Raw genomic sequence first — 13,015 nt, forward strand, 5'->3', positions numbered from 1 at the left:
AGTGGCCCCATTTCTGTGTTTAAAATTAGAGCCGGGGTTCCCGATATCAAATTTGTTCTCAAATTCATGTCACTTGGTGGGGATCACTGTAACTCGTCGTTTAGCAAAACCAAATGGCTCCAGTGCTGGGTAGACCAAACATTGGACTAGATCTATGATGTATCTGGTCTTTGCATCAATTGACCCGAAGTAAAGCTCCGTCTAATCCACGCTGTGGAGGCCAGTCACAGTAGCTTTGTGAGTGCAAAACTAGCAGTGGAGCAAACTATCATTCGCTCTCATCCCCAATTACACGAGTGATCGTAATAGCGTCCTGCAGGCAGTTAGCATCTCCTTAAGAACCCAAGGAAGGAGACGTACAAGACCAAAATCAGTCTCAAACTCAGCAAGGACTGTGTCATACACCAAATTAGGATTGGGCGCAACAGCACCAATCCCAGCCCCCTTGACCATCTCTCGCTTCTGCTTCGTAGTCGCCTCCACCCATTTCCTATACTCGGGAGCACCAGGAAAGATGACATTATCCGCAATAACTACCGAAACATCCGTCTTGAGAGCATCCATCTCCTCAAGAAGCCATAGGTCAGGCAGATATAGGTCCTTCCAGTGATCCAGAAAGATAAATTCAACATGCCTTAGCTCTTCCTCTTCAACCAGCTCCTGCAGAACTTCATCGCTAGACCCAACGAGAATCTGCACGGTATCGCGTAGCCCGGCCAGATCTACCAGCTGACTTGCTATAGCACCCATCTCGGGGTTCTTTTCGATACCGATGTATTGCTCCCCGCCGTGCGATCGTATGGCGTCTCCGAATAATATAGCGCTGTAGCCGATATAGACACCGAGTTCGATCATAGATGACGGTTTGCTTTCGCTGATTAGGTTGACTATGTGCTGGCCTTTTTGGGCTCCGACATTGATGAGTATATCGAATTCTCTGTGGTATTCATCGATTGCACAGAGTACTCTTTGTGGATTTCCGTTGAGCTCTTTGATATCGGGGCGCGCGTATATATAGTGAAGTAGATCTACTTCGCGGCCGTCCTGGGGTTTTTTTTTAGAATTTTCGTCTACATATGTTCAGAGTTGGAGTTTTACTCACAAGAGCATATTTGGTCGCTGGAGGTGCGTGCTGCTTGTTTGACATGGTTTCTATAGATACGAGGAACGGATTGAAGCACTTGCTTGAAAGGAATACGTCGGATTCGAATGCCTAGATTCCAATACTTAAAATCAAGTGGGAGATTTTGGATATCTATGTCGGACCATTATTTGGAGCTATACTCCTTCGCACCTGAGAAGGAAGCTTTATAGTGATTCGTATATAGCATTTAGTCGGAGTTTACGATGTTTGTGGGGAGTTCCGAGGTCAGGAGTTAAGCCTCTCAGAACGGAAATCTCCGAATGCTTTCGGAGAATCTGACCCTCCGAGGCCTTGGCCTGCAGTCACGCGTTGTGGTTGTGATAAGGAAATTCCAGTGATATCTTTCCATATCAAGTGTGGAGGTCTTGATCATCTTAAGTTCTTGCACCCGTGGACTATTTACTGCAGTAGGTACCACTGGAATCCGAGATTGTGTATAGTCGTTGAGATACTGCGATAGTGGTCACGCGAAGAACCTTCAGAAGTGATGCAAAGTGACAGAATAGTTTATGGAAATATGCTAGATTTCCATCAATTGGAGAGTGGCACCTGACCTCAGAAACCCCTTGCATATTTGCAGAGGCTGTGAGGCTCAGTGTCGTGGTGGGGTCAGTCGGGGTCCGTAAGAGGAAACCGGACTGCGCCTTATATGCTGTATTACGGATCTTTGATTGTGAGTCAGCTATTCACTGAGTGAAAACATTTTGAAAGAAAACAAAAATAGTGTACAGAATAATTTCCTCCTTTATATATAGCGTCTGTACAGTAGCGTGCGATGAGATCAATGCCCCAGCATGGACCGAGCCTCTATGACATCAAGTGGGTCGAATACATCATAGCATTTGCAACTAATTGATAAACAATAGAATTATACGGCCTGAGAAGAGTGCATAGTAATGTGTGAGAGATATTGTTCCAAATACTAGGCTTAATACGCGGCTATATAGAGTAAAAGACCCAAGCGACTGGGTTTCTGAAAGACGGCGATGGTGGCAACATCATCGTGGCCCCACTTGAATGATGCCTGCAGCCTCAATTTGCACTCAACAACAAATTGAAAAATACCAAACTGTACTCAATTGCTATGTTCACTCTCTAATATATCCCTGAAATCAATTGCTAAGCAAGTATCTAGAATGTACGCATGGTAAGCGGAGTTAGGCGCACGACAATATCCGTGACAATAACCCCCACTAAACCAGAAAGGGTTTAGCGCATGACTCCCCTCTCTCCCACTCTCGAGAAGCTTCTGTGCAGTATAAATCCCATCAACCCAACCTCACGCGAGCCCTTCGTCATAATCCACCTTCCTTCCTCCACAATCCACACCACAACACCCTATTCCCAACCACAACCTTCAACCGCAAAAATGGACGACTGGAACACTACCACCAAGATCGGCAGCAAGCACCGTGGCGCCGGTATGGCCCCCCGCGAGACTGTCGTCAAGGGCAAGAGCGCCCTGAATGCCGCTCAGCGCCAGGGTGGTATCCTCTCCACCGAGAAGAAGTACACCACCGGTAATATCGTACGTTCAACCGTTGCAGCCTATGATCCCCAAAACCCATGAAACAAACACTAACCCGAATCCACAGTCTGCGAAGTCTGGTGCCCCCGAAGGCCAGCACCTCACCAAGGTCGACCGCAGTGACGACATCATCAAGCCTAAGACCGTCGGCCTCGAAGTCGCAGACGCTATCAAGAAGCGCCGTACCGATGAGGGCTACAAGATGACACAGAAGGAGCTCGCCACCAAGTGCAACACTACCGTCACTGTCATCCAGGACTTCGAGCGTGGTTCCGCCGCTCCGGATCAGAAGGTTCTTTCTGCCATGGAGCGCGTGCTTAATGTGAAGCTCCGTGGTAGTGACATCGGTAAAGAAAAGTTCCCCAAGAAGAAATAAATGAATTAGGCCTCGGCTTGTGCTTTATTTCTGGGGGATGAGACGCATTTTCTTTCTTCTTTGTTTTTGTGATGAACGTCATGCCTTTCCCCTTTTTCTGATATGATGTCTACTTTTTTTTTTTACCTCTTTGGGGGGTTCTTTTCTGCTGGTCGGATTAGCGCTGGCCTTGCATGGAATGGGCTTAGAGAAAATTCGGATAAAAATGTATAAATGAGATACCTCAATGATTGTGATCTACGTCCATGGTGTTTCTGTGATGTATGGTTAACGTAGAGCCGTACTTTCAGGGAAGATTATTACTTAATTGTCAAGTTCGATTGGACAGCTGATTGCATGCGTTATATCCTAGCCATTGATCCTGGTCTCAACGTGCGTCAATAGGCCGAAGACTTCCAGACCTAACTAGGGCCGAATCAGAGACCTCGATATACAAGCCTAGCTCCTTGAATACTTGTCTGAACTGATTGAAATTTTGCAAGGCTTCTGTATTGTCTATTTTGTGATATGTACGTCCACTGGAATTTTGAGCCGTGCGTCCACACGCTCTCCCCAGCAAGAAAGACATATAACTCGAGAGCTGAAAATGAAGCATGCTGTCTTTTATTAAACAGAAAACAAAAGCAAAAGGGTACCAACTCCGGTTGATCATGTAGGAATCAAGAAATGAGAAAACCGTGTCCTCGAAAGGTCATCATCTCATCCCATATGCCGGACTCGAGGGCAAAATTAAAAACAAACGTCCCGAGTCTAGTTCGCATCGTAAACACATACACACAACTCTCCTCGACTCGAATCACCTATACTTCTTCGTAGCGTAGTCGTCCCTTACTTCCGCAGCTGCTCCCGCTCAACCTCGTACATGAAGTCGAAGTAGCCCTTATCGAAGTGGTGGATACGGACGTAACCGTCCTCACCACCGGAGGCGTATGAGGTACCGGCGGGGTGAACGTCGATGGTGTTGAGGGGACCGAAGTGACCACGGACACGGCCGATCTCGTCTTCGAAGATCTTGTGGTAGAAGCGGGCCTCGAATTTACCCTGGCGAGCGGAGGTGGTGGTGACATCCATGGCGGCCTGACCACCACCCAAAATCACGTAGTCCTTCTTGTTGGTGATGGAGGCGGAGTTGAGGGGAGTATCGGCGGGGTAGGTCTTGAGGATGGCGAGGTTGCGAGCGGAGATGAGCTGGAAAAGGTCAGTTAGATTGTTCTGAATTTGAGATTAATGTCGTCTGCCTACCTTAGCAGTCTTGTCTTTGGAGGCGGTGATGAAGTGGGTGCGGTCAGCGGAAAATTGGATGTCGTTGATCTGGTGGTCGAACTCGTGGGCCTGGATGTTCTCCAGCTGATCACCGGTCTGAGAAAAAAGATGTTAGTATTCCTAGGCTGGGATTGAATCCAAATATCACCCTGACGGGCATACCTTAGGGTCATATTGGCTGACGGAGCCATCCTCGTGTGCAGCGATAATGTACTTGGCCATGTAACTCCATCCGGCAACAGTGGCCTTGCTCTCAGCGCAAGTAATGCGCAAGCTTGGCTCCTCTGCTTGAACATCCAGGTTGTTGCCCTGACCATCACCATAGGCGATGTCGAGAACAGCGATCGAACCGAGGAAACCCATACGCTTCTCCGTCACTGCCAGCAGCTTGCTTCCATCCGGGGAGAATGCCACCCGCTTCACGGCTGTCGGGAACTCCCAAACCTTGATGCAGTCGCCAGTCTTGATGTTCCATAGCCGAACAGTGTTGTCGGCTGATCCAGTCGCAAGGATCACAGTGTTGGGGCTCACGTCGACAGTCCAGATAGCACCCTGGTGGCCAGCGTACGTTCCGAGGCGCTCACCGTTGGCGGTCCACCATGCGCACACATTCTTATCCTTAGAAACCGAGAAGAGGAGGTCGCCATCCTTGTTGTAACGAATCTGGTTGAGGGACCGCTCCTATAAGGTGATTACGGTTAGTTTTCACTGTGGACCCGAGCTTTTAAAGAAGAATCCCACGCACATGTCCCGACAGCAGAATAGGTCTCATCTTGGTGGATGCGACAGGAAATGACCGGAAATAAGTGCACTGAGCTGATCGTCTCAGTGAGGTGGATGTATGGCGGGTATATCGGAGGAGGGGGGGTCAATCTCGTCAACCGTCACTTTCTTTCACTAGTGAATTTCATCGCACACTCCTCCAGCGCCAAGACTGACAAACCGTATCGAATCGCGCTTTTCCGGCAAAACCATTGATCCGGTATCTACACGTGATGTGCTACCCCTCAGCCCTAAGCCCTATTAGGCCTGATCTGGCACCCATACAATCGGAATAACTAAAGCTCCATCGGATCAACTAATAGCCATGACTCATTAAGCTGTTATCTTCGGAGTTTTGTGAGTGCCTCAGGCAACAATGCCCCGTGTGACTTGCGTTCTCCCTTTCGGATTCCGAAGTATCACAGCAACGAGAAAGGGAATTGCAGGAGAGACGAGGTGAGGGGGAAAGAGACTACATTCGAAGAGACATAAACTCTGGCCAAGATCTCTTTTGGTTTCTGATTCCGAGTTTTTCCTCTATCATAAGGGTGAAATGTTAAGCTTCCTCGTGATCCCGAACCGATAGTCAGCTCCGAGGGTTCTCGCCCCTAAAGAAGCAATAATATTCATGCTGTTCCCCGCCGTACCCCGCGGTCCTCTTTCCCTTCAGGCGCGAGCGACTAATTTTTATCTCCGCACCTCCCTGTGCTTGTCTTCATACCACACCATATCCTCCGCACGAGGGGTAAGAGGTTCTGTCTTGTCAATCTTTTCGACGCCATCCCAAAAGTCTGCTTTTCTAAACCCGTTGCCCGCTGCTTCGAATCGCACGTTCTGCAGCTCCGCAGCCATGGCCGCTAAGATTGATGGCACGGCAATTGCCAAAGCCATTCGCCAGGGTCTCAAGACTGAGATTGAGGAGACTCAGATTGCCAACCCCCGGTTCAAGCCTAACCTAATCATTTTTCAAGGTAAGCAATTTTGCTCCAGTCCCAACGCGAAACTAGCAGCATGTGATTGACTAACACCACTTTGCGATAGTCGGCAACCGATCGGATTCCAGTTAGTTTTGCATCACACATGTATCGACCAATTAAGGCACAGAACTAACTAGAACCCAGGCACCTATGTGCGCATGAAGCTGAAGGCCGCCCAAGAGGTAGATTTGATCCAATTGGCAACAGTCAGAGATAGGATGACTGCTGACTCACTTTAGGCCAACATCCTTTGCACTCTGATCAACATTCCCGAGACCAGCACCGAGCTGGAGCTCCTCCAGGAGATTACCAAGGCCAACAATGACCCCACCGTTCACGGTATCCTGGTTCAGTTACCCCTCCCCTCCCACATGTCCGAGCACAGCATCACCTCTGCCGTCTCTGATGAGAAGGACGTGGATGGATTCGGTGCTGTCAACATTGGTGAGCTGGCCAAGCGTGGTGGCCGCCCACACTTCACCCCGTGCACTCCGCTTGCAGTGATGGAGCTGCTCAAGGCCAGTGGAGTTGACCCCTCAGGCAAGCAGGCTGTAGTCCTGGGACGTAGCGACATTGTTGGCAGCCCAGTCAGCTTCCTGCTCCGCAATGCCCACGCCACCGTCACGGTCTGCCACTCTAAGAGTGCCGACATCCCAAGCATCGTGAAAAATGCTGACATTGTCGTCGCCGCTATTGGAAAGACCGAGTATGTGAAGGGTGAATGGTTGAAGCCAGGCTGCGTTGTGATTGATGTTGGCATCAACTACAAGCCTGATGCGACCAAGAAGTCTGGTGAGCGCCTAGTCGGAGATGTGGACTTCGAGTCTGCTTCCCAGGTGGCCTCGCAAATCACCCCGGTCCCCGGTGGTGTGGGCCCTATGACAGTTGCCATGCTGCTGAAGAATGTGGTCCATGCTGCCAAATCATACTTCGAGAAGCAGAAGGACCGTCGCATTACTCCACTACCTATTCGTATTCAGACTCCCGTCCCGTCGGATATCGCCATCTCTCGCGCTCAATACCCCAAGCCAATTACTCAGGTTGCTGCTGAGGTTGGCGTTGCGCCTCATGAGCTGGAGCCCTACGGTCACACCAAGGCCAAGGTTGGGCTTGAGGCCTTGGACCGTCTCTCTCACCGTCGCAATGGACGTTACATTCTGGTTGCCGGTATCACCCCTACTCCTCTGGGTGAGGGCAAGTCGACCACTACTCTTGGTCTTACTCAGGCTCTTGGAGCTCACCTGAACCGTATCACCTTTGCCAACGTTCGTCAGCCTAGCCAAGGACCCACCTTTGGTATCAAAGGTGGTGCTGCCGGAGGTGGCTACAGTCAGGTCATTCCTATGGATGAGTTTAACCTGCACTTGACAGGTGACATTCATGCGATCACTGCCGCCAACAACCTGCTTGCTGCAGCAATTGAGACCCGCATGTTCCATGAGAGCACACAGAAGGACGGCCCTCTCTACAGCCGTCTGGTGCCCGCCAAGAAGGGCAAGCGCGAGTTCCAGCCTATCATGTACCGTCGCCTGAAGAAGCTGGGTATCGAGAAGACCAACCCGGATGAGCTTACCGAGGACGAGATCCGCCGCTTTGCTCGTCTGGACATTGACCCTACCACTATCACTTGGCGTCGTGTTCTTGATGTCAACGACCGTCACTTGCGTGGCATCACCGTTGGTGAGGCTCCTACTGAGAAGGGTCTTTCTCGCGAGACTGGTTTCGATATCTCCGTTGCCAGTGAGTGTATGGCGATCCTTGCTCTGAGTAACGACTTGGCGGACATGCGTGAGCGCCTGGGCCGTATGGTGGTCGCTACCTCCCGCAGCGGTGACCCAGTCACTTGTGATGACATTGGCGCCGGTGGTGCTCTTGCTGCCTTGATGAAGGATGCCATCAAGCCCAACCTCATGCAGAGCTTGGAGGGAACTCCCGTTTTGGTCCATGCTGGCCCCTTCGCAAACATCAGTATTGGCGCTAGCTCCGTCATTGCCGATAAACTGGCCTTGAAGTTGGCCGGTACCGAGCCCGACGAGGACCACGATGCCAAGACTGGTTTCGTCGTGACTGAGGCTGGTTTCGACTTCACCATGGGTGGTGAGCGCTTCTTCAACATCAAGTGCCGATCATCGGGTCTCTCTCCCGATACCGTGGTCATCGTGGCTACCGTCCGCGCCCTGAAGGTGCACGGTGGCGGTCCCGATATCAAGCCTGGTGCTGCTCTGCACGAGGTTTACCGCACTGAGAACGTCGATATTCTCCGTAAGGGTTGTGTCAACCTGCGCAAGCACATTTCCAATGCCCGGCAATACGGCGTGCCGGTTGTCGTGGCCATCAACAAATTTGAGACTGACACCGAGGCTGAGATTGCTGTCATCAGGGAGGAAGCGATCGCAGCCGGTGCCGAGGATGCCATCCCCGCCAACCACTGGGCTGAGGGTGGAGCCGGCGCCGTTGACCTGGCTAAGGGTGTTCTGGTCGCCAGCTCCAAGCCCAAGGACTTCAAGCTGCTCTACGACCTGAATGGCAGCATCCAGGAGCGCATTGAGCGCATCGGCAAGGAAATGTACGGCGCCGAGAAAGTGGAGTTTAGCGAGCTCGCACAGAAGAAGGTTGATACCTACACCCAGCAAGGATTTGCCAATCTGCCTATCTGTATTGCCAAGACCCAGTACTCTCTCAGTCACGACCCTGCCCTGAAGGGTGCACCAACCGGATTCACTGTACCAATTCGGGATGTCAGACTAGCCGTGGGCGCTGGATATCTGTAAGCTCTCTCCCCATTTCTTTTTCCATTACGGTCCCCGCAGTGACCCGCTTTTTGTCCCCATTCCTATCTACCATGCAAGACGCAACTACTAATTTGACTCACAGTTACGCTTTGGCTGCCGACATCCAAACTATCCCTGGTCTGCCTACTGCACCGGGCTACCTGAATGTAGACATTGACCCAGAGACTGGTGAGATCGACGGTCTGTTCTAGATCGTGCATGAAACTTTGTTTTAAGGTTCGGATTGGATAGACAATGACTGGATGTATATAACCGTGTATTGAGCACGGCTTGGGACTTTTTTCAACACATACCACTTACAACGATAATCTGGCGTCCCATGGGAATGTTTAGAGCGGAGAATTTCAACACCAGGTTCGTTAGCAGATGAATCAATTTCAAGAAGTTACGAAACACTATTTTTTTAAGCCATCATCAACCTTGGGACTTCCAAGGTCTTGTACCTGTAGATCGTGCTATTCGGGTGATCGTTTCCCGGTGCAAGAGTGGGTCTAGCACCTTCCTCGGTGAGCGCGGAGTAGTGCTCCGAGCTCCGGAGAACACTACGTTTTGACTTCTTCCCCCAACCGTGTAGCGGGTCGGTGGATAGAGCTATGAGCCCGGTGACTCGATGAATGGAACATAGAAAGGGCTAGGACCAGGGGATTTAAGAGAAAGAAGCCATGGCCTCCTCCATTCTTACCTTTTAATTTCTAGTATCCATCAGGTTATCAGCTTTCCCTTGGTAAGTCTCGTGACTGTCCGGCTTCGGCGCTTCTTGTAGCGGCAAACGGTTAGAAGAGGAGATCACATTGGCTCATCCATTTGTTCCTTGCAGCAGAGTTTCCTCCCGGACAAGGCTTTTTCCTCTTTTCCCCTTCGACCTTGCCATCGCTCTCCTCTTGCTCGGTAATTCCCCCAGTTCCCATTTGCCTTGTTGGACCCATTTGCCCAGTTACCCGGCCACTCCCGTTTTCCCCCGGGCTTTGGCTCCCCCAGACATTGTTTCCGGCACATCTAGCGGGTGACGTTGCGATCGGGCATAGGACAACTCCGACCCCACTGCCGCTTTTCCCTTCTGCCGAACATCGTTCCCTCGGTTGTTCAACACGGCGAACCCGCAGAACTGTCCCCCCGATACTGCCTCCGAACCAAACAGAAAGAGAGAAAGTCGCGCTGACGCTTTTCCGAGCATAGGCCCCAATTCTTGCCTGATTTCCACACTATGAACGCTCTTCGGTCTGGTTCCGCTTTCGCGCGCCGGTCCCTTGCGACCCCTCCTGTTGCCCCTCTCTCTTCTTCTTCTCGTCTTCTCTCTTCCTCCTTTACTTCCTTTTCTACTTCCCAGAGATCTCTTTCTTCTGCCTCCCTCCCTCGCACTAACAGAATCTCTGCGTCTTCCCGCTGGACCGGATCGACTTCTTCGTTGTACCTTACTCAAATCCGCACTATGGCTTCCGAAAGCAAGATCAAGGTCGTGAACCCGGTGGTGGAGCTGGATGGTGATGAGGTATGGAGCGAATCCCTCCCCTTTTTATATTTTAGACCCCGATCTCTCCCTTGCGCGGGGTTTGTCACAAGCTTGCATTGTCTCGTGCTTCGAGCGGTACATTTTCGTCTTGTCCGGCATTCAACGCGGGGAAACACGGGGGATCTAGTCTCATACATGTGTCATTGGGCCAACCCGATGCCAATGGACCGACCCGAGGCTCGTTCGGCATCAATTGTGAACTTGGCTAACAGAGGATCTTCAATAGATGACCCGTATTATCTGGCAAGACATCCGTAACAAGGTAAGCCTCGGAACAATCCCATTGCCCCTCTGCCCCTCTTGCTAGCTGAACCTGCATGATCGGCTCCCGGCTGCAGAAGGCTGCATGCAGTCGATGCATCAGATCGCCCTAGAGATCTAGACCATGGCTAACATTGTTTTCTTTAGTTGATTCTGCCGTAAGTGCTGAACCTAGACGGAGTGTTCGTTTCGTCCGTTTTACTAAACCGATCTTCAGTTACCTCGACATTGACCTTAAGTACTACGACTTGGTAAGCTTCTAAACCAACCCATAACGTTCTGAGTCACTCCCGCTAACCAATTGATTAGGGTCTTGAGTACCGTGACCAGACCGATGACCAGGTCACCATTGACGCCGCTGAGGCTATCAAGAAGTACGGTGTCGGTGTCAAGTGTGCCACCATCACCCCCGATGAGGCCCGTGTTGAGGAGTTTAAGCTGAAGAAGAGTAAGTTATGGACTGCTCTCAATTGTACACATTCGGTGACTAAAATTGGACCTAGTGTGGCTGTCCCCCAACGGTACTATCCGTAACATCCTTGGCGGAACCGTTTTCCGTGAGCCCATCATCATTGATAAGATCCCCCGTCTCGTGCCTGGCTGGAACAAGCCCATTGTCATTGGCCGTCACGCCTTCGGTGACCAGTACCGTGCTACCGACCGTGTTATCCCCGGCCCCGGTAAGCTCGAGCTGGTCTACACCCCCGCCGGTGGTGAGCCCGAGGTTGCCCAGGTCTTCGACTTCCAGGGTGGCGGTGTCACTCAGGTTCAGTACAACACTGACGAGTCCATCCGTGGATTCGCCCACGCCTCTTTCAAGATGGCCCTCCTCAAGGGTCTCCCTCTGTACATGAGCACCAAGAACACCATCCTTAAGCGCTACGACGGCCGCTTCAAGGATATCTTCCAGGAGATCTTCGACAAGGAGTACAAGGCTGAGTTCGATGCCAAGAAGATCTGGTATGAGCACCGTCTCATCGACGACATGGTTGCCCAGATGATCAAGTCTGAGGGTGGCTTCGTCATGGCCCTGAAGAACTACGACGGTGACGTCCAGTCCGACATCGTCGCCCAGGGCTTCGGTTCCCTCGGTCTCATGACCTCCACTCTCGTCACCCCCGACGGCAAGTCTTTCGAGGCCGAGGCCGCTCACGGTACCGTCACCCGTCACTACCGCGAACACCAGAAGGGTAACGAAACCTCCACCAACCCCATTGCCTCCATCTTCGCCTGGACCCGTGGTCTCGTCCAGCGTGGTCAGCTCGACAACACCCCCGACGTTGTTAAGTTCGCCGAGGAGCTCGAGCGTGCCTGTATCGAGGTTGTCAACGACGAGGGTATCATGACCAAGGATCTTGCCCTTGCCACTGGTCGCAAGGACCGTGAGGCCTGGGTTACCACCTCCGAGTACATGGCTGCCGTTGAGCGGAAGCTGAAGGCCAACCTCAAGTCTCGCCTGTAGATCATTTTGTCTTTTTGTGATGCCCATTTCTGCCTGCGCAATCTTTCTATATGATATCTGTTCCCCAATAGATCTAGGGGAACCTTGATCTAGCTTCTGACATGTACAGTCGTCGGACAATAAAATTCGAGTCGCTATGCATAAACTTTCTTCCTATTTCATATCTGCTTCGATTAGTGCCGTTTATGTTAGTACATAAATTTCCATTGCTTTCCTAGACCTACACTTGAGAAATCAGATTCATGCAGACAATGGTAATATCCTAGCAACAGACTGTCATTGATTTGCGAGTCAAACATGTCAGTTATACCGTAGTTATACCGTAGGCCATTTCAGGGTTCAACTACAATCTAAATCCCTTCTGTGTTTTGGAAGGGATGTGGAGCTCACTTACCCCAACCTTAAGTAAATCCCAAGACACGTGAGTTCTCCAAGAGTTTATTTCGTAGCAGGTTGTATACATCTGATTTCAATTTTGCTCAGGATCGTAGAGAGTATCTATACGTCCTCTTCTCTCGACTTGAAGCTACTTCTGACAGTCTTAAGGGATGTTGAGACACTGTGCTAGAAGAACTATTCCCAGCAAACTAGCGTGGGTATTGTTGTTGACGATTGGCCTTGGACTCATGGCATCATGCATGTCCGAGTCAATCACATGAGCGAAGTGCTCGACTAGGTAGTATGTAGTATGTTGTTCTTTCCGTTCTCATGTCCCAGTGGTGGGCATCCGATCCCAGGAAGGCGCAACCCAAAAGATGAATTATAATGCAGCAATACCCTGTTCCTCCTCTTCCTCCTCTTCCTCTCTCCATATCTTTGCTTCATATTACAACTACCATACACCGTCGTTTTGAAACCATACGTTCACTACCTCACACTTTTTGTGCTCAACTTATTTTGTCTCTTGACACTCATTTCCGTTGTTCCCCAGGCACCATTC

General features: G+C 50.8%; 5 protein-coding genes across 5 annotated transcripts; 3 read left to right on the forward strand and 2 right to left on the reverse strand.

The window, feature by feature from the left end:
- Positions 1–268: 268 nt before the first annotated feature.
- On the reverse strand, positions 269–1,147 carry N7484_007210 (O-methyltransferase; the record flags this gene model as incomplete). Its single annotated transcript, XM_057117597.1, has 3 exons — positions 269–313; positions 361–1,044; positions 1,103–1,147. 3 exons carry the CDS (start codon positions 1,145–1,147, stop codon positions 269–271), a joined length of 774 nt encoding a protein of 257 aa, XP_056970632.1.
- Positions 1,148–2,513: 1,366 nt separating this feature from the next.
- On the forward strand, positions 2,514–3,048 carry mbf1 (multiprotein-bridging factor 1; the record flags this gene model as incomplete). The annotated part of the gene is made up of 2 exons (XM_057117598.1): positions 2,514–2,672; positions 2,740–3,048. The coding sequence occupies 2 exons, from the start codon at positions 2,514–2,516 to the stop codon at positions 3,046–3,048; spliced, it is 468 nt and encodes a 155-aa protein (XP_056970633.1).
- An 828-nt stretch (positions 3,049–3,876) lies between these two features.
- tif34 (translation initiation factor eIF3 subunit i) lies at positions 3,877–5,083 on the reverse strand (the record flags this gene model as incomplete). The annotated part of the gene is made up of 4 exons (XM_057117599.1): positions 3,877–4,236; positions 4,291–4,407; positions 4,474–4,992; positions 5,057–5,083. The coding sequence occupies 4 exons, from the start codon at positions 5,081–5,083 to the stop codon at positions 3,877–3,879; spliced, it is 1,023 nt and encodes a 340-aa protein (XP_056970634.1).
- An 840-nt stretch (positions 5,084–5,923) lies between these two features.
- On the forward strand, positions 5,924–9,033 carry N7484_007213 (C-1-tetrahydrofolate synthase; the record flags this gene model as incomplete). The annotated part of the gene is made up of 5 exons (XM_057117600.1): positions 5,924–6,044; positions 6,115–6,135; positions 6,195–6,232; positions 6,290–8,817; positions 8,925–9,033. The coding sequence occupies 5 exons, from the start codon at positions 5,924–5,926 to the stop codon at positions 9,031–9,033; spliced, it is 2,817 nt and encodes a 938-aa protein (XP_056970635.1).
- A 1,013-nt stretch (positions 9,034–10,046) lies between these two features.
- N7484_007214 (NADP-dependent isocitrate dehydrogenase) lies at positions 10,047–12,075 on the forward strand (the record flags this gene model as incomplete). Its single annotated transcript, XM_057117601.1, has 6 exons — positions 10,047–10,331; positions 10,579–10,614; positions 10,761–10,771; positions 10,831–10,864; positions 10,923–11,061; positions 11,117–12,075. The coding sequence occupies 6 exons, from the start codon at positions 10,047–10,049 to the stop codon at positions 12,073–12,075; spliced, it is 1,464 nt and encodes a 487-aa protein (XP_056970636.1).
- Positions 12,076–13,015: the final 940 nt, after the last annotated feature.

The sequence above is a fragment of the Penicillium longicatenatum genome, assembly GCF_028827895.1.
Source record: "Penicillium longicatenatum strain IBT 33135 chromosome Unknown contig_4_segment0_segment0, whole genome shotgun sequence".
In the NCBI taxonomy this organism is placed as follows: domain Eukaryota; kingdom Fungi; phylum Ascomycota; class Eurotiomycetes; order Eurotiales; family Aspergillaceae; genus Penicillium; species Penicillium longicatenatum.